Source organism: Cnephaeus nilssonii (genome assembly GCF_951640355.1).
Source record: "Cnephaeus nilssonii genome assembly, chromosome: 1".
Classification (NCBI taxonomy): Eukaryota; Metazoa; Chordata; class Mammalia; order Chiroptera; family Vespertilionidae; genus Cnephaeus; species Cnephaeus nilssonii.
The window spans coordinates 26190189-26209414 of record NC_137072.1 but is presented as its reverse complement, the minus strand read 5'-3'; the positions used below and the strand labels follow the sequence as shown (position 1 = coordinate 26209414).

Below are 19226 nucleotides of genomic sequence, written 5' to 3'. Positions count from 1 at the left end.
TTCTTTGTTTTTGTTACTTACATGGGGGTTGAGCTTGAATTATCCAGCTGCAGTTCTGATTGTCTGGATACTTGGCAGGGAACAATGGCGAGGATATTGTATCAAAGGAGTTCGTGAGGATGTAGCCTCCACAGACTGAGGACACACAAACACACACACACATGTCATGTACTCTGGATGTCCACTGACTATGCACAACAATTATTTGATGAATGTAAACATAATTGATTTTTCCTTATTTCCGAAATTCAGGCCAAGGAAGTAATCTGCTGAGGAAGCTGCACATTAGCTATGAGAAATGGCTTTTCTCTGTACATTTATAACCATATCCTTCAATTCCAGGAAGTGGGGAGCCACATAGAACAGCAGATTAAATGGCTATGAGTTGACTGAAACACTCAAACTCTGGCATTGATTCACTTACTCTGCCTACTCATAATTATAGGTATAGAAATAATCTTTTTATGGACACCTTTTTTTTTTCTAGGAAAATCAATATGCAATTGAACACAAGAATGGCTGTGGATTATCAGAAAAGTGCAAAACTCTATGGGAATGAGAAGAGAGAGAGTCTGTTGCCAGTGAGAGTGGAAGAGGAGTGTCATGGAGGAGATAGTGGCTGGAGGAGGAATTGGGGGTGAGGAAGGTAGTTCTGGGGGAGGGCAGCCTGAGCAGAAATACAGAGGACAGTAAGGACTGCATCTACAAAGACTTGGCTGAAGTGTGGGGCCCTGCGGGGAGTTGGAAGTGACACTGAATAAAAGATCAGAGCAGGTTCCTGGGCCTTGGGTAATGTCTGAAGGAGCTCGGGCGCCATTCCCTAGGCAGTGCGGTGCCAGACAGATATTGCCACTTCCAAGGGCATGATCAGAACGAGGCTTTTGTGAGTTTACTTTGAAGGAAGATGGAGAAAGGATGGTGAGATTGAGGAGGCTGTTATGGTCCAAGAGAAGATCCACTGGGGACTGTTTTTTACTCTGAAGCAAAGCATAAGTGATTAATTAAATGGGGAAAAAATGTATTCAGAAACTGTTTTTTCTTTGGAAGCAGAGAGTGGTTGATGTATGCAGTCTGTCTTGCTCCGAAGTGCATGGTATGTCTTTAGGAGGCCTCGATCCAGAAACTCTCCCTAGCCAGGGTTCTCTACTATGGAATGCAAGCAAGCACACTGAAACACACAAGTGGCCAAGCAGACTAAACTTATTTGAAATGACAAAGGTCATCTGAATAAAATCAGAGGCCTACAGAAGCCAACTCACAACGCTTCTTGTTCTGGGTTCCCTCTCTGATCTCTAAGAATTACCAGATCAAAGGCAATGAATAAAAAGGTCTAGTCAGAAGAACTGGAAAGTGGTGATTTAAGAACAAAAACAATGAAAAACAACACTGGCAGGTGGACAGTGGCAAGATTCAAGGGTTAAAATCTGACTCTACATTACAAGCAAGTTGTAATTTATAGTGGTTTATCTCCTTTTCATGTACAACCTTGGATAAATGTTAGGTAATTTATCTATGGACAAATGAATTTGGATAGACACTTAGAAATCATATCTCTAGTATTAAAGTCACTTGTAAGTATTGTTCTGAAAACTTGTCGGAGAGTTCCAGAGATTCAAAGGAAGTTGGCACCAAGCTAGACAATGGTAAATTGAAAGGATCAATAAATGGAATAATTGCAAATCATAGTTCCTTGGTTTTATTTAAGTTGTTGCATATGAAGTAGAAAGCCGGGACCAATTTCTAAAGATTGGTCTCATTTTATTGTAGCACCAAGAGAGGCACTTAAGGAGAGATGGCCGGTGCCTCAGAGAGACCCACCCTGTACCTACCTTGCCTGAAATGAGCTTGGAAGCCCCTGCTCTGTCTAGAAGGGCCAGACTGAAATCTCACAAAGAGGCTATTTCCTGAAGAGGTGATGGGGTTAGTCAGCTGCTGTCTTCCACAAGCACGGGCAAGGCGGGTAGTTGCGGAGCTTAAACCATCATATGCCTACAAAGAAAGACAATGGGAAAATAATGGTTCCGAACTTCATACTTTCATCTAAAAGGCCTATGTTCCATGGACTATCTGCACATTGGTGAGACAGTGGAAAACAAAACATTGCCAGATCGAAGGCTTTATTCTGTTGTCGTGTCACACAGTTTCATGGGAATGTCTGAGTCTTTGGCCATTTCTAGGGACATGATGGTGATTTCAGTAGGAGAGTCTCGGCCAGAGCACTATTAGATCCCCGGATGTCTTCATAAACACCTTTGCTCTCACAGCCCTCCTTCCTCCTCTAACTCCAAGGCAGTCACATCATAGGCCATACCCACAACATGTACCGAAAATGTTTGATGCAAGAATGAATACAGGAGCCATCGATGAAAAACAATGATGGGTCACCATGTCTTTTCAGAAACCCACCATTTGCTAGCACTTTTTGTTCTTCAGACGGTCATGGTTAAGAAGGAAGAGAAATGACAGAGTTCATCCAAGTGACATAGTGATGTGAGTTTAATTTAGAAAATTACCTCAAATATTAAGAAAATATATATTGGGCCCTGTGTCCACCTAGTACTGTGCTGGAACTAGGTGGCCTCCCACACTTACCAATGGAATAGAGTTTTCATTATAGGCACTCAAAATTGCTGTATTGGTTTCTGAAATTGAAGTTGGCTCATTTCCTTGGAACTCTGTGTGAAATTTTTAATGCTCTTTTGTGCAAACCAGTGGTAAATGAGTTCTTTTTCTTTGAGTGATAATAATAATAGCAACTATTCATTAAGTGCTTACTATGTGCCAGGAACTGGACTCAGCTCTTCACGTACATTTATCCCATTTTCTCCTCCCAAGAATCCCTCATCTGATGCACAAAGAGCCCAAATAATGTGGCCAAGTCACACATTCCTGCGAGGGAGCAGGTCATGTGGAAACAGCTAGATTCTAGAGCACAGAATTGAAACTCTAATTTTATCAAATGCAAGATACCAATTGAGTAGAATAGATGCATCAAATGGCCAACTACCAGAGTGGGATTAAAATAAGAAATTAAAGTATTATTGTTTCACTCAAAAAATGTCATTTAGCTATCATAAGAAAGTCTTAGGAAAAAATTTAAAGTTCATGGATTTAATACAAGGAAGGGATACACCAATGACTAAATATCTAATGATGATTAAAATCAATGTTCTTTTTAGAGCATGAATATAATTGGGAGGCTATTCTCAGTTGAATTTATACAAGTATGTGAATCAAACACTTATAGAGTTTGTAATTCTCTCACAAGGGGGGACTAAAGATTTTACAATAATGAATTTTAAATAAATGTGATTCTGATGCAGCAATTATTTTCTTTTTTAAGATTAATGGTCAAATTTTAAATCTATATATCCCTTAAATAAACATTAAAACTGATTTTTATTCAACATTTAAAGATGGATTAAACTCTAGATGACATTTTCTTTTCTTTTTTAAAATATATTTTTATTGATATCAGAGAGAAGGGAGAGGGAGAGAGAGATAGATACATCAATGATGAGAGCGAATCATTGATCGGCTGCCTCCTGTATGCCCCCTACTGGGGATTGAGCCCTCAACCCAGGCATGTGCCCTGACCTGAAATCAAACCATGACCACCTGGTTCATAGGTCAATGCTCAACCACTGAGCCACACCAGCTGGGCTTACATTTTCTTAACCAATTCAAAATATACTTTCTAATCTAGTCTGACTGCTTTTTTAAAAATAATTTGGACACCTTAAAAAGTAGTCAAAATAACGTATAAACCATATTACAGAACCTCTTAGGACATTTACACTTAACCTTACTTTCCAATTTATCATCATTGGTTTAATTAAAGACTTTATTATTTCTATACTTGGTTTTCTACTTTCCTAAGGTGATAACTATAACAACCTAGGGCTTCAGTAATATTATATTAATACTTGCTCTAGAGACTACCTTCTAAAATGTCCAGGGTTACAGGGTCTGAGAAAGTATACTAATTGATTCTTGGTCAAGACTACTTGCTTCTATTAAGGTGATTTGATTGTTTGTTCATATAGAACAACATTTCTTAAATTCTAGTGGAACACTCAGGTTCTATGAAGTTTATAGACACCCCCAAGTAGCAACAACACATCATTCAGAGTATTTTTACAAATCCATGAACTTACAAAAGCGAGATTCTTTATTTCTTCTTTATTTCTCCCTAAATTCAGAGCTCTAGTGAGTGAATGGATATTGTTCCTTGCCTTTCTAAACTCCTTTTTTTTTTCTCTGAATTATTGCAATCCTCTTAAGCAATAAATAAATAAATAAATAAATAAATAAATAAATAAATAAATAAAGGAAAGAGTAACATAGAAAGTTAAAGCTGGAAACTTTAGAAAGTCACATGAAGGAGGCAGTGCCTGCAATCCTTTGAGAGGGCACATCTTCCAGAGGGTCTCCATGTTTTCCAGCCCCCCACCCCAACCTCAGAGACCTCGGATTTGCAGGACTCTGCTGAAATTCATATGGCTGAAGTATTGCTTCCCAAGGAATGAATCCCAAGTAGAAGGATCCCAACTTTCCCCAAATCAAAAGTATATAGCAATGGCACCCTAAACATGATTCACACTGTAGAACTTTCACGTTCTAACTTAGTCCTCAAACCATGTGATTTTTTAAAAATGATTAAAGTGAGACTTAACAAGTGTGCTAGCTATTAAGTATTGTCTTATCCAATGGGAACTAGTGACAAAGGAAGCTCATGACAATGGGAGCTGCTCATGACAATGGGAGCTAGTGACAATGGGAACTAGTGACAATGGAAGCTTGTGGCAATGGGAACTAGTGACAATGGGAGCTTATGATAATGGGAGCTAGTGACAATGGGAGCTCATGACAATGGGAGCTAGTGACAATGGGAACTAGTGACAATGGGAGCCAGTGACAATGGAAGTTTGTGACAATGGGAACTAGTGACAATGGGAGCTAGTGACAATGGAAGCTTGTGGCAATGGGAACTAGTGACAATGGAAGCTTGTGACAATGGGAGCTAGTGACAAAGGAGCTAGTGACAAGGGAGCTAGTGACAATGGGAGCTAGTGACAATGGGAGCCAGTGACAATGGGAACTAGTGACAATGGGAACTAGTGACAATGGGAGCTAGTGACAATGGAAGCTAGTGACAATGGGAGCTAGTGACAATGGAAGCTAGTGACAATGGGAACTAGTGACAATGGGAGCTAGTGACAATGGGAGCTTATGGCAATGAGAGCTAGTGACAATGGGAACTAGTGACAATGGGAGCTAGTGACAATGGGAGCTAGTGACAATGGAAGCTAGTGACAATGGAAGCTTGTGACAATGGGAACTAGTGACAATGGAAGCTTGTGACAATGGGAACTAGTGATCCAAGAGTCAGGAACTTAATTCTTTCTCCAATTTCTACATTATATTATGTTACTCCTCTTTAAAATGCTTTTTAGACCCTAGCAAGTTTGGCTCAGTAGATAGAGCATTGGCCTGTGGACTGAAGGGTCCCAAGTTCGATTCCAGTCAAGGGCCCGTACCTCTGTTGCAGGCTCCTCCCCAGCCTGGGCCCTGGTTGGGCGTGTGCAGGAGGCAACCAATCAATGCATTTCTCTCACATCAATATTTCTCTCTGTCTTTCTCTTTATCTTCCGCTCTCTAAAATTCAATGGAAAAATATCCTCAGGTGAGGATTTTAAAAAATAATAATAAAATGCTTTTTAGAATTATTAAGTTATATGTACCTAGTTGTTATTATATAAAAGTATACCTCAGGTTATCAAGGAGACAGTTTTTTTTAATAGTTTAGAATAGCAATTCTTTTAAGAGTGTTATTACACTTATAATATTAAATCAATTTAAGTTTTAATTTTAAAATTATAAGGAAAAATGCAAGGAAGAAAATATAGGAAACTTGTTCCTATTTATTTAAAATTCTAAGGTCATGAAAATTATCGATATGCCTTTTTCCTTACTTCCATTTAGTGCCCCAGATAAAGCTAACAAATTATACTACTATTGGCTTACACATGTAGTCATATAACTTATAGATATAGAATTCTTATTGAAGTCTACTGCTGAGAGTTTTCTAGGTCTGGGAATTGACTTTTCTGATCTGATGTTAGTAAAATAAAATTTTGAAGTTGAATACACCAAAGAAAAAGTAGCCACTATTCCTGAGAGTTAACACTACAGGGGCTCTGAAAACAGGCAGATCTAGTTAAGTGGTAATCTAATTTTAACAGAAAAGTTGGTCTCTTTAGAAAGTATCCAGAGTTCTGTAAAATTTCCAGATACCAGAATACATATTCATAATACCAAACCTTAATTTTATTGTATAAGTAGGAGACTTTTAAAAAGAAAAAAACGTTCATGTCACAGACTACAAATGTTTGGTGTTCAAATAAATAAATGCATATAGGAGTCTATGCCCTCCCACACCCCCCCCCCAAAAAAAAAAAAATAGGATAAGATTGAGAAAAACCCAGAGTTAAGAAAAAACTGTCCCCTCTCTTGGATTAGAGTGTGTAAATGCATAGCAGACACGGCTGTGGGTAAAAGAGGCTATTTACAGTGGGTTAGAGGTCAGTTGGGGCTGCTTTCTGGGCAGGCTTTCTGCATTCTGGTCCCAAAGGGCAATGGAGGAGGGTCCAATCCCAGGGCAGAGGCCACACACACTGCTCCCAGATGCCTTCTCACTGACTGTACCAGCCTTTCGCCAGCTGTGAGAAGACATGGAAAGCGGGAGGTGGGCGGAGGACATCAGACCAATCCCAAGGACGAGTATGCAGAACACATGACCTATGCAGTACTATCAGGAACCATCCATACCCTAAGCCAGAGATTTTCAACTGGTGTGCCACAAGAAATTTTAAAACATGCAATACTTGACTATTTAGTCACAGGCACTGACCTTTTCCCTTAGATTGTCAAATAAGAAATGACAATAGGCAACACAGCAATAGTCATCTGGTGTGAATGAATAAAAATTACACGTGTTGTTTTTTTGTCAGAGCAGCAAAAAAACATATTTTTTGATGTGCCACAGAAGTTTAGTAATTAAGTTTACGTGTCCAGTGAGATGAAAAAGGTTGAAAATCTCTGCCCTAAATTCTAGCCAGAGTTAAAACCAAGCCAATCATTTATGAATTTTAACACTGATGCTTTAAAATCTTAAGGAGATCTGGGCAAACGTTAGCCCTTTTTCCAAGTTCACACATGTCATCTCCAGCATAAAGTAATATGGGGAGCAAAACTGAGACAGAGACTAGCATCCCTTTCTGATGATATTTATAGAGGCCTATGGTCAGAGTCCTAAGGACTGATAATTTGAGAAAATAAAGGAGCTAAGCAAAAAGAACGCTTTCCGTTGCCATACACTTAATGCTGAGAGAAATATGCATTATTTTACAGGATGCATTATTTGGAAGCTGGTGCCAGGATTTCTTTCAGAGAGAAAAGCTCTTTGTATAGCAAAACACCTTCACAGGCTCTCAGAGAATGGCTGTGAGATATGTTGTGGGTTTTTTTTTTAATGTTATTTTAGACAAGTTTCTCACCTCTCTATCCTCCGGCTTCCCAATCTGTAAAATGAAATGGACATGAGAACACAGCTCATATTGTTCATCAGAATGAAATGGATTAAAAGATATATAGTACTTAGGATAGTTCCTAGCACATTTTAAGTACTTAATAGATATCAGCCTCTACTATTTAAAGTGAGATGGGGGAGAGCTACATTCCTATTTAAGAAATGAATAAAGCTTAGCGGGAGGAAACTGGAGACCTATGGAGGCAAAAACAAAAAGTCACAAGGACAGTGGTTTGCCCAGCCATGTTGATGCAGCAGGAGCCTGAGTAGGAGACAGAATCCACGGAAATCAATCAGTTGGGACTATGGGGGCTGCAACTTCTGATGACCTGGCTCCAAAAATCCGTGCTCTTGTGCAGTCTCCTCCCCTGGCACGTGGAGTGGTCCTAGTGACTTGCTTCTAATAAGCAGATTAAAAGCAAAAGTAATAGGATGCCACTTCCATGATTAGGTGATGGAAGATGGACACTTCCATCTTGCCAGCACTCTCCCTCCTGTTGTCACTCTCTTTGCCGTTCTGCCGGTATATCGGTCGCTCTGATGAAGCTAGCTCTGTGTTATGACACACCCTGTAGAGAGGCCTGCAGGGCAGGGAGCTGAGGGAGGACACCGGCCAATAGTTTGCAGAGAACTGTGACTGAGCTAGGAAAGACTCCGGTAAGCTACACATGGATTCCAAACTCAGAAACTCTACATGCTGTTGTTTAAGCCAGTAAGTTTTGGGATCATTTGTTATGTAGCAATAGAAAACTAATACAGGGGGAGTGAAATGAAGTATTGGAGAATGAATGACCATGACATTTTAAGGACAAGGAAGTCTAATATCACATTTTAATTCAACTGCTCTTCCGCTTTCTGCTGTAATCACCTGCCAGTACCTAAAATATTTAATCAAAGTCTCCTACACAGAAAGAGTCTCAAGTCTGTGGCATTTTGGAGAAATAAATAAAAGGGGTCTAAATTCCAGTTTTATCTTAATAAGGGGTAGAGAGGAAGGAAACAACCATGTAAGAAAAGACAGATGGTTTGAAATTTTAACAGTGGCAATAAATGGATACTTCCCCTCTCTCCTTCCTTCTTCACACAAGAATTCCTGAAAATATTACGCAGGATGATAGGTCACTGGCGGTCTCAGGTGCTGTTTGTGTAACAACTGATAGGCTAATTCATGTGTGCAAAGGGAGGAAAGTGTGACACCTTCACTTTCCTTTCAATAGTTGGCTCTCATAGGGTCAGAGTGAGGAGTCACTGGGGCAATACGTGGGGCCTGGCTTCTGATAATTTCTCCATGAATGCCGGTTACCTTTATGGGGAATTCTGTGGTTTTCTTTCTTTGTTTCTTCCTTAGTTCTTTGGAAGTAAGGCTATCATGAATTATTCAATAATTCATTAGATCCATTAATGTGCTAGGCTAAGTCAGGGATGACAAGGCATCCATCCAGTCTAGTTCAGGAAGGGCAGTTATTTTCTTTAAAAAATTTGTATTCCTTCCCAAACACCTTCCTTACAACACTTGCCCATTCCACATCACAGCTTCATAAATACTCAAAACGTGGAACCTAAATGGATGTGGACATCCACACTCGGCTCCAACCACATTGTTCACGTTCTTTCAGCTGCTCAGCCTTCACTGACAAGCTATGTACAGGGTCCAGCCCATCCGCTGTTTACCATCTGACCAGCAAGGCCCAGGGGAGAGCACACTGATCTTAGATTCAAAATACCTGGACAGCATAGGTCAGAACACTTAGGAGCACCCTGTTCTTAGAGTCAGGACACCTGGGTGAAGTCCTGAATTCACCTGGGGTATTTGTTTTTGCCAAGGCACTTCGGAAGCTTCTGGTTATCAGTTACATCATCTAAAACCAGGGATGGATAATTCCTCCTCACTACCTCATCATTTTAAATATCAAATAAGACAACGTAGTGAAAGCTTTGTGGAAAATATATATCATGAATATGATGGTAAGTTTCTCCTACCTCATGACAGGAATTTGCATACATACATTTTCTACTGGAATTTGGCAACATATAGTAAATATAAAAGCTAACCCTTTCACTTCTAGGTGCCCACACTAGGGAAACACTTGCATGATTGCATTCAGAAATATGTACAAAAGTATTCATTATCATAAGCATTGCAATTGAAAATTATTGGGAACAATTTCCAAAAAATTGGAATTGCATAACGACTGTTAATGTGCACTGGGTACATGAGTGAATGGGTACATGACTCATGGTAAATTCATAAAATGTAATATTGAATGATGGCAAAAAGAATGCATTAGATCTGAATGGGCATTTAATCTCAAGATAATAAAAACAGATTGTTGAATGAAAAGAGCAAATGGAAGGATATATATTATGTGGTATTATTTACATAAAGTTAACATGCAAAATAATAGTGTATATTATAGATGGATGCACACATATAATAAAAAGCATAAAAATAGCCATGAGCGAAAAAGCCTACAGAATGAGAGAAGATATTTGCAAATGATATATCTAATAAGAGGTTAATATCCAATATAAAGAACTCAGACCAGTTAACATAAAACAAAATCATTCTGATTTAAAAAGTGGGCAGGGAACCTGAATAGCCACTTCTCCAAAGAGGACATACAGATGGCCAATAGACATCTGTAAAGAAGCTCAACATCATTAATCATCAGAGAAATGCAAATCAAAACTACAATGAGTTATCTCAAATCTGTCAGAATGTCTATTATCAAAGAGTCAACATATAATAAGCATTGGCAAGGATATAGAGAAAAAGGAACCCTCATGCACTATTAGTAAGAGTGTAAAATAGTACAGCCACTATGGAATACAGTATGGAGGTTACTCAAAAAAATAAATATAGAATTACCCAGCAATTCCACTTCTGGCCATTTATTCAACGAAAACAAAATCACTAATTCAAAAATATTTATGAACCCAAAGCTCATTGCATAATTTTTTACATCTAGAGGCCTGGTGCACAAAATTCATGCACTCAAGGGAGGGTCCCTCAGCCCAGCCTGTGCCCTCTCGCAGTCCGGGAGCCCTCAGGGGATGTCTGACTGATGGCTTAGCGCTGCCACAGAGGCAGGAGAGGCTCCCACCACCATCGCTGTGCTTGCCAACCATGAGCCTTGCTTCTGGTTGAGTGTCTGCCCCCTGGTGGTCAATGTGTGTCATAGCGACTGGTCGTTCTGCCATTTGGTCGATTTGCATATTAGCCTTTTATTAGCTACTGGAGGCCCAGTGCACGAATTCGTGCATGGGTGGGGTCCAGCTGGCCGGCCCCCATGGGGGCCGATAGGGGCTGGGTCGGAAGAGGGGAGGGGCTGAGGGAGGTTGGCCAGGCAGCCCTGCCCCCAATCAGGGTAGGGGGGCAATCGGGGGCAGGGCTGGTCGGGGGGAGGGGCTGCGGGAGTTTGGCTGGTCGGCCCACCCCTGAAGGGCCTGTTGGCCACTGCAGTGTGCATCATAGTGACCAGTCATTCCAGTCATTTCAGTCGTTCTGGCATTCCGGTCACTGGCTTTTTATATATATGTCTATAATAATAAAAGTATAATACATTAATTAGACCAGACAACCGCACGACCTTCCAGACATCCTTCAGGATGAAGCCACAGCAGTGGGTGCTGAGGCAGAGGCGGTTAGGGGTGATCAGGCAAGCAGGTGAGTGGTTAGGGGTGATCAGGAAGGCAGGCAGAGGGGGTATGGGTTCCTGCCAGTGGGCTGGAAGGAAGCCCAGGTCCTGGGTGCCAGAGGGAAGCCAGTGCCGGCAGCCGGGGGAAGGAAGGCCTACTCTTGCACGAATTTTGTGCATCAGGCCTCTAGTATAGGATAAGCAAGATATGGAAGCAACCTAGGTGTCCATTGATAGATGGATAAAAAAGATATATATATATATATATATATATATATATAGATATATAGATATGTAGCTATATAGATATATAGATATATGGATATATAGATCTATAGATCTATAGATATAGATATATCTATATCTATAGATCTATAGATCTATATATCTATAGATCTATAGATCTATAGATATATAGATATACACTAGTGGCCCGGTGCATGAAATTCATACATGGGGGGGTGTCCCTCAGCCCGGCCTGCACCCTCTCCAATATGGGATCCCTTGGGGGATGTCTGACTGCCGGTTTAGGCCCGATCCCTGTGGGATCGGGCCTAAACCGGCAGTTGGACATCCCTCTCGCAATCCGGGACCGCTGACTCCTAACCGCTCAGCAGCCTGCCTTCCTGATCACCCCTAACCACTCTGCCTGCTGGTCCGCTCGCCCCAACTGCCCCCCCCCCCACCAGCCTGATCAACCCCAACTGCCCTCCCCTCCTGGTCTGATCACCCCTAACCACCTCTGCCTTGGCCCCACCACCATGGTTTTGTCCAGAAGGACATCCGGAAGGTCTCCCAGAAGGTCTCCCAGTCTAATTAGCATATTACCCTTTTATTAGTATAGATACTATATAATAAAGAGGTAATATGCAAATTAACCCTCACACCCTCACAAGATGGCTGCCTATGCCCAGGCCAGCAGGGGTGTAGTGAGGGATGACCAAATGATTGAACAGCAAGCTGTGTGGGGCAACGAGGCGGGGGGGGGGCATGAGGGGTGATCAGACTGACTGGGGGGCAGTTGGGGGCGACCAGGCCGGTAGGGGGGGCAGTTAGGGGCAATCAGGCTGGCACTCAGAGGTAGTGAGGGGTGATCAGGCCGGTGCGGGGGGGAGTTAGGGGCAACCAGGCAGGCAGGCAGGTAAGAGATTAGGACCCAGTGGTCCAGGATTGTGAGAGGGATTTTCAACTGCTGGTTTAGGCTCCATCCCCGGGATCGGGCCTAACCAGCAGTCGGACATCCCCCAAGGGGTCCCGGATTAGAGAGGGTGCAGGCTGGGCTGAGGGGATCCCCCGTGCACAAATTTCATGCACCAGGCCCCCTAGTATATATACACTGAGTGGCCAGATTATTATGATCTCTGAACACATAATATTCTGGCCACTCAGTGTATATCCTATATAATCCTATATAATCCTATATAATAAAAGGCTAATATGCAAATTGCCCCCTCGACCAGGAGTTCAACCAGCAGGCAGGCCGGCCAACTGCCCATGTCTCCTCCCCCTGGCCAGGCTGGCCAGACCCCACCCATGCACGAATTCATGCACCAGGCTTCTAACATATATATATATATATATATATACATACACACACACACACACACACACACACACACATACACACTGAGTGACCAGATTATTATGCATTCAGAGATCATAATAATCTGGCCACTCAGTATATATCCTATATAATAAAGAGGGAATATGTTAATTGACCTTCATGCCATCACAAAGGTGGTGCTGCCCACAGCCAATAAGGAGGAAATATGCTAATTGACTGCCACGCCCTCAAAGATGGCGGCACCCACAGCCACAAGATGGAAGCACCCAGTCCCCTCAGCCCCGCCAGGGCAGCAGGTGCACAGCATGGTCGGGCCCACCCCTAGGCGGGTCCGGCTGCTCCGCACGCCTGCCTCCAGAGTCCCTCAGCCCCCCAGCCTCCCAGGGCTGGCCCAAGGCACAGGCAAGCCTCAGATGGCGGCTGCCCAGCCACCCAGGGCCACCCAATGCTCAGGTAACCAGGGCCCATTGAGGCTTGTACTGCTGGCAGTAGCAGCAGCAGATGTGTGATGGGGCATCACCTTCCCCTGATTGCTAGGTCGCCTCCTGCCCTTGAGGGCTCCCGGACTGTGAGAGGGGGCAAGCCAGGCTGAGGGAACCCCTCCAGTGCATGAAATTTCATGCACCAGGCCTCTAGCATTGAACAATAAAAAAGAATAAAATCTTACCATTTGTAACAACCTGGATGGCCCTAGCAGATATTGTGCTAAGTGAAATAAGTCAGACAAAGAAAGACAAATACTTTATTATTTCACTTAAATATGGAATCTAAAAAACACACAAACAAATAAAAACAAAGTAGAAACAGAGTCATAGATACAGAGAATTGATGGTTTCCAGAGGAAAGGAGAGTGGAGGAGTGGCTGAAAAAATGGAAGGCGAAATAAGAGGTACAACCTTGAGTTATAAAATAAATAAGTCTTGAGGATGTAATGCATAGCCCAGGGAACATGGTCAATAATATCATAACAACTTTGTACAGTGATAGATGGTTACCAGACTTATTGTGGTAATCATATCATAAGGTATAAAATGTAAGAATAACTATGTTTTATACCTGAAACTCATATAATGTTGTATGTAAACTATAGTTTAATAAAAAATAGCCATGAGAATCATAAACCCAAATTCTCTTAAGTGGTTTCTTCTGGGACTGGGGGCAGGGAATGGTATCGGTGTGGGCTACACAAGGGACTTCACTGTGTTTTTAGCAATTTGTTTCTTTTGGAGAAATAAAGGATTTGAAACAAATATGGTAAAATATTAATATTTGGCAAGTCTAGACAGTAGGATGTTTTTGTTCATTATATACTATACATGCATTATGTAGGCTGTACTTCACTATATACCTAAAATATTTCATAATTTCATATTGTTAATTCTAAAGAAAAGAGAATTGGGGGATGGGGGCAGAATGAGATTAACCAAAGAACTTATAGGCGTATATGCATCACTCATGTACATGGACAATAGTGCAGTAAAGGTCTGGGGGAGGCAGCGAGAGTAGGGTGGAGGGGGCCAATCAGGGGGAAAAGGGAGCATTTGTAATACTTTCAACAATAAAGATAAATTTTAAAAAAGAAAAGAGAATTTATATAAAAGAAACAATAGGGAATGTAGACTAAGATTCACATATAAATATACTCTTCATAGCATTTTTATAATAATAAAAAAAAGCCCAATGTTATCTAAGTGGAAAATAGTAAGCTAACGGCTAACTGAATCTGGTATGTCCATATGATTGATTATATAGTCAAAGATAATATTTTTAAGAATAAATGTATTAAATAATGCTAAGTGAAAAAGGCAGGATACAAAATGATGTGCAGTATTTCCTCAACTATCTATGTTTATGTGTGTATAAGTCTGCATGTGTGTGTTTGTATGTATATGTTTGTGTAGGAAATAAACCAAACTTTTAATAGTTTGCCCCTCTGTTGAAATATATGGATGGCACCAATTTCTTATTTCTTCTTTTCTGTATCCTAAAAATGTAATATGACGAGCATGTAAACTTTTAAAATAACAGTTATATTTGAAATGCTTAAGTGTTTAGTGTTTAGCCAGTCATACATGTAAATGATCACATACAGAGACATAACAAAATGCTATTCACATAACAGTACTGCAGTATCTGAGCCAGATGGGTATTAATGCCACTTAATCTGCCTTTTGTTGCCTGTCAGGAATGTATCAAGTCAAATGGATATGCTTCTGTTTTAAGATCTCCAAGGTATTTGTTAGTTGACCAATATCTACAATGGAAATAGCCCCTCTCCAAGCTCCAGGCTCATATACCCAATGGCATTCCAGACCTCATGGCTTGTATGATCCCATAAGCTTTGAAAGTGAACATCTCAAACTGAGGTCTTCTCCCTCTTCCCCTATTTCCTCCTTTCTATTTATTTCTTGCCTCAGTCAATGCCATTTTAGATCTCTCCCTTCTACCCCACCCCCCCACCCCCAGTCCAGTGGATCCTGTGTTCTGTGCATTCTCTCTCTGGTATATCTCTTGGATGCTTTCCCACCACCACCCCTGCAGGGCCTCCTCTGGGTGTCCTGCTATGGGACCTCATCACATCTGGTCTCAATCACCACAGCAGCCAGAAATTCTCCCTGCCTCATGTGCCCCCTTCAATTCAAACAACAGCCACTGTGCGTGTGTTCTTTTGAAAAATGTAAACTATAACACAAAAGGAAAGCGGAGCATCCCAATACTTTAAAAGTTGCACTACATAAAGACAAGCAATCACTGGTGCTCTGCTTGAGAACTAAAGAACAAGGACTGATAGGGATGCAGTGCATATAGCACTTCAGCCCACACTCTCCTCTAGGATCAAAACCCAGGCTATCAGAGTGACTCGTGATCACCTTACTGAAACAGAACATAGCTCCCTCAGTAATGTTTGTATTTTCACTTCTAGGAACTGGAATATATTGACTCAGATTATTGGAGAGTAAAAGGGGGGAAGAGGTATATTTCTATTGAATTTCCTATCTTCTTGTTTTACTAACTTTCATCTTGCTCATGCAGAAAATAAACCAACTAAATGTGTGGGCTAAAATTATTAAAATCTGGAGTAAACAAAAACTATTTTAATTCACAAGGAAAACACACAGCATATTTTATAATTCCCAAGGTATGACAATCTTCAACATTGAGCTTTTCATGCAAATAAACTATAAATATATATGAATATGCTTCTGTTTTCATTTTCTGCACTATTACTTTTTTTCTTCTTAACTCATTTGTGGATATTCTGGAAGGTATCAAAATAACACACTTATGAAGTGATGAAATTCACTGAAATGATTTTGAAGTATATGTGAATAAAATTATCTATAATAATAAAAGTGTAATTTGCTAATTAGACCAGACAGCCAAATGACCTTCAGGATGTCATTCTGGATGTCCTTCTGGACAAAGCCGCAGCGGCGGGGCCGAGGCAGAGGCGGTTAGGGGCAATCAGGCAGTCAGAGGAGCAGTTAGGAGTGATCAGGCAGGCAGGCGAGTGGTTAGGAGCCAGCAATCCCGGATTGTGAGAGGGATGTCCAACTGCTGGTTTAGTGGGATCAGGCCTAAACCAGCAGTCAAACATCCCCCAATGGGTCCCAGATTGGAGAGGGTGCAGGCCGGGCTGAGGGACACCCGCCCTGCACAAATTTTGTGCACTGGGCCTCTAGTCTATATATATCCTACATAATAAAAGGGTAATATGTAAATTACCATCACTCCGCTACGCCCACAATTGGGCCAGTGGGAGGAGCAGGGGTGGCCGGGGTGGCCGATTGGGCCAGTGGGACACTGAGCTCGCATCGCCAGCGGCGGCGCGAGCTCAGCGTCTGTGCCATGGCTGTGCTGCGGCACAGAAGGGGCCTCTGGGGCAGCGAGCCCACGTCCTGCTGCGGACCATCAAAAGCGGGGAGCTAAAGCGGGGAAGCTGTCTGTCTGTCCACTCCGGCACCAGGCCTTTCAAAAGCCTCCGCCATGCCGGAGGCTTTTGAAAGGCCTGGTGCACCAGCAGACAGACAGACAGCTCCCCTGCGATCAAAAACGGGGAGCTGTTTGTCCGCTCCAGCACCAGCGGACCCCCTGCCATCAAAAGCGGGGAGCAGGCTGCTATCAGTGTCCACGGAGCGTGCTAGGCTTTGCGGGGCAGTGGATATGGCCTGGATGGCAGGTTAGGCCTAGGGGACCCTACACATGCATGATTTAATCATGCACTGGGCCTCTAGTATATATATAAACAGGAAATATGGTAATTAGCCGGGCGTCATGACCACTCAGGAGGAGCTGCACATGCAGATGGGCGGGAGGGGACTGCATGCCGCCCCCAGCCCCAGCGGCCATGCGGGGAGGCTGGGGCTGTGAGCGGGCCAGAGTGGAGACACAACACACAGGAGTGCCTGCCCCCACCCCAGTGGACACAACGCGGCAGCCATGCAGTTCTGTTCCAAGCGGCTGCCATGCAGTTCTGAGCATGCCCCCACCCCAGCAGACACAACACGGGGGCCAGCGCTACGCTGGTCAGGCGCTGGTCCCGGCCCCCCGGGGGGTGCCTCCTTGCGTGATTTCAATCGTGTGCTGGGCCTCTAGTATATATATAAAGATATATATTTTAAGATATAAAAATACTTTAAGATAAGGCAAAATTAATCTATTTTAAAACTAATGATGATAATTAGCAATGAACTGAGGATTATAACCCAGTTCTGTATTTCTGTGTGCCTAAGGTTCACAAATTTTAGAAGATAAATTAAGACCTTTAAAATAGTATGAGTAGTAATAGAAGTAGTAGTAGCAGTAACAGAAATATTAGGAGTAGCAGCCAGCACTTATCTGTACCAGACACTGTGATAAATGCTTTAAATACATTTTAAAATCCAATCCTTCCTACAACTTTATTTTTCAGTTCGTAAGACTGAGGGTCAGAAAACATGTAATTAACTTGCTCACAGGCACACACTGAGCAGTGTAGAAACAGTATCCATCTGATCCCATCCTTCTGACATCTGATCAGTTATCATTAAACCAACTGAAAAGACTAAGTCAAGTATCACCATTGAGGATAGAATATTGAGAGAGTATGAGTCTAGGAAACTAAGTGAGATGTCCGTGGCCTCCTAGAAAGATAATCATGGGAGCTCTGTAAGTAGAATGGAAGTCTCCTCTCACTTATCCGGGCCTGCAATAAAGCATCCTGAGTGGCATTTGAGAAATGCTTCTTTGGGGCCCCTGTGGATTTCACAGTGGTTGGCACCTGTCACGCATTCCCTCCCACTGAACATGCATGGGATTCCCAGCATGGCTAATTTAGCAGACTGTGTAACAAAGTGTGCAGTGCCTGGGACCGATAATAAACTGAAACTTATGTCCCTGATTCCTAAACTCAGTGCTATTCTTGAATTCAGATATACATCCACACCTGTCCTTTTCTAACCACAGCCTACCTTTCTGGCCCAGCATGGCCTCTTTCCTCACCTTGCCCCTGCTGTAACTTGGCTTTTACTCTTTACTTCAAGTTTAACTCCTTGCAACACATGTCTACTGCTTTAGATTGCCTTAAAACTTACCAGGGTAAGAAATGTGCTGAAGAATAAAATATTTAGGGTACAGAATAGATCATGTCCATGAGGGTGCAAAGTCCTTTTTGAGGGTGAGAATCCATGAAATACTTTCACACATGACATATGGTAGCATAGCTGCTGATGGAATTTCCATTTTGGAATGAGAACTGCTCTATGAGAGAGGAAATATCAAGTGATAGGGAAGGGAACCCCTCAGGAAATTATCCAAGCTGTTAGAGTCATAAATGCGAGGACAGAGAGGAAAGCATTGCTCATTCTAGCAGCTTTTCTTTTGGGTGGGGAGGAGGAAGCATCAGTTTCCTGTCCATGGTACTTTCCAGCTACCCTGCCCTGAAATTAGTACCAAGTGAAATGTGTAGTCACTCGCCTCATAGATAGTGTCACTGGTAGTCCTTTGTTCTACATTATCACACTCAGTCTACCAAGTCCAATAATTTGCAACTGTTCTAAGCAGTGACTCCAATGTTAATATAAAAAGAAATCCACAAAATTCCTTGTATTCTCAAAGAAACAAGCCTGTAGGGACATTCTGAGCTGACTTGTAAGCAAAGCATAACGAAGCCTGGGCCCACAGACTGAGAACGGTGGCTTCCCTCCCATTGTTCTCTGCTTTGGGATGTCAAGTACTGGCGCAGCTGTCTGGTGCCTGCTTTGGAGCTGGCGTGCAGAAGGGCTAAGCAGTTTATCAAAAATAAGTCACAAACATTTTAAAGAGATCATCAGAAACCATCCTCAAGTTTCAGATGGAAAGTAAATTTTCTGTGGTGAAGAGTGAAGGAGAGAGGGAAGAAAGAAGGAGGGGAGCGGGAGGAGGAAGAGATTGATTTCTGTCTTGGATTATCTGT

At 42.2% G+C, this 19226-nt stretch overlaps 1 protein-coding gene across 1 annotated transcript in view; it reads right to left on the bottom strand.

Annotated features, from left to right (window-relative positions):
• CUBN (cubilin) overlaps positions 1-19226 on the bottom strand; it is a 324986-nt gene that overhangs the window by 133130 nt on the left and 172630 nt on the right. The window contains exons 32-33 of the mRNA XM_079772268.1: positions 1830-1989; positions 22-135 (exon numbers count right to left, since the gene is read on the bottom strand). Coding sequence (XP_079628394.1) covers positions 22-135; positions 1830-1989 — 274 coding nt within the window. The remainder of the gene's footprint in view (positions 1-21; positions 136-1829; positions 1990-19226) is intronic.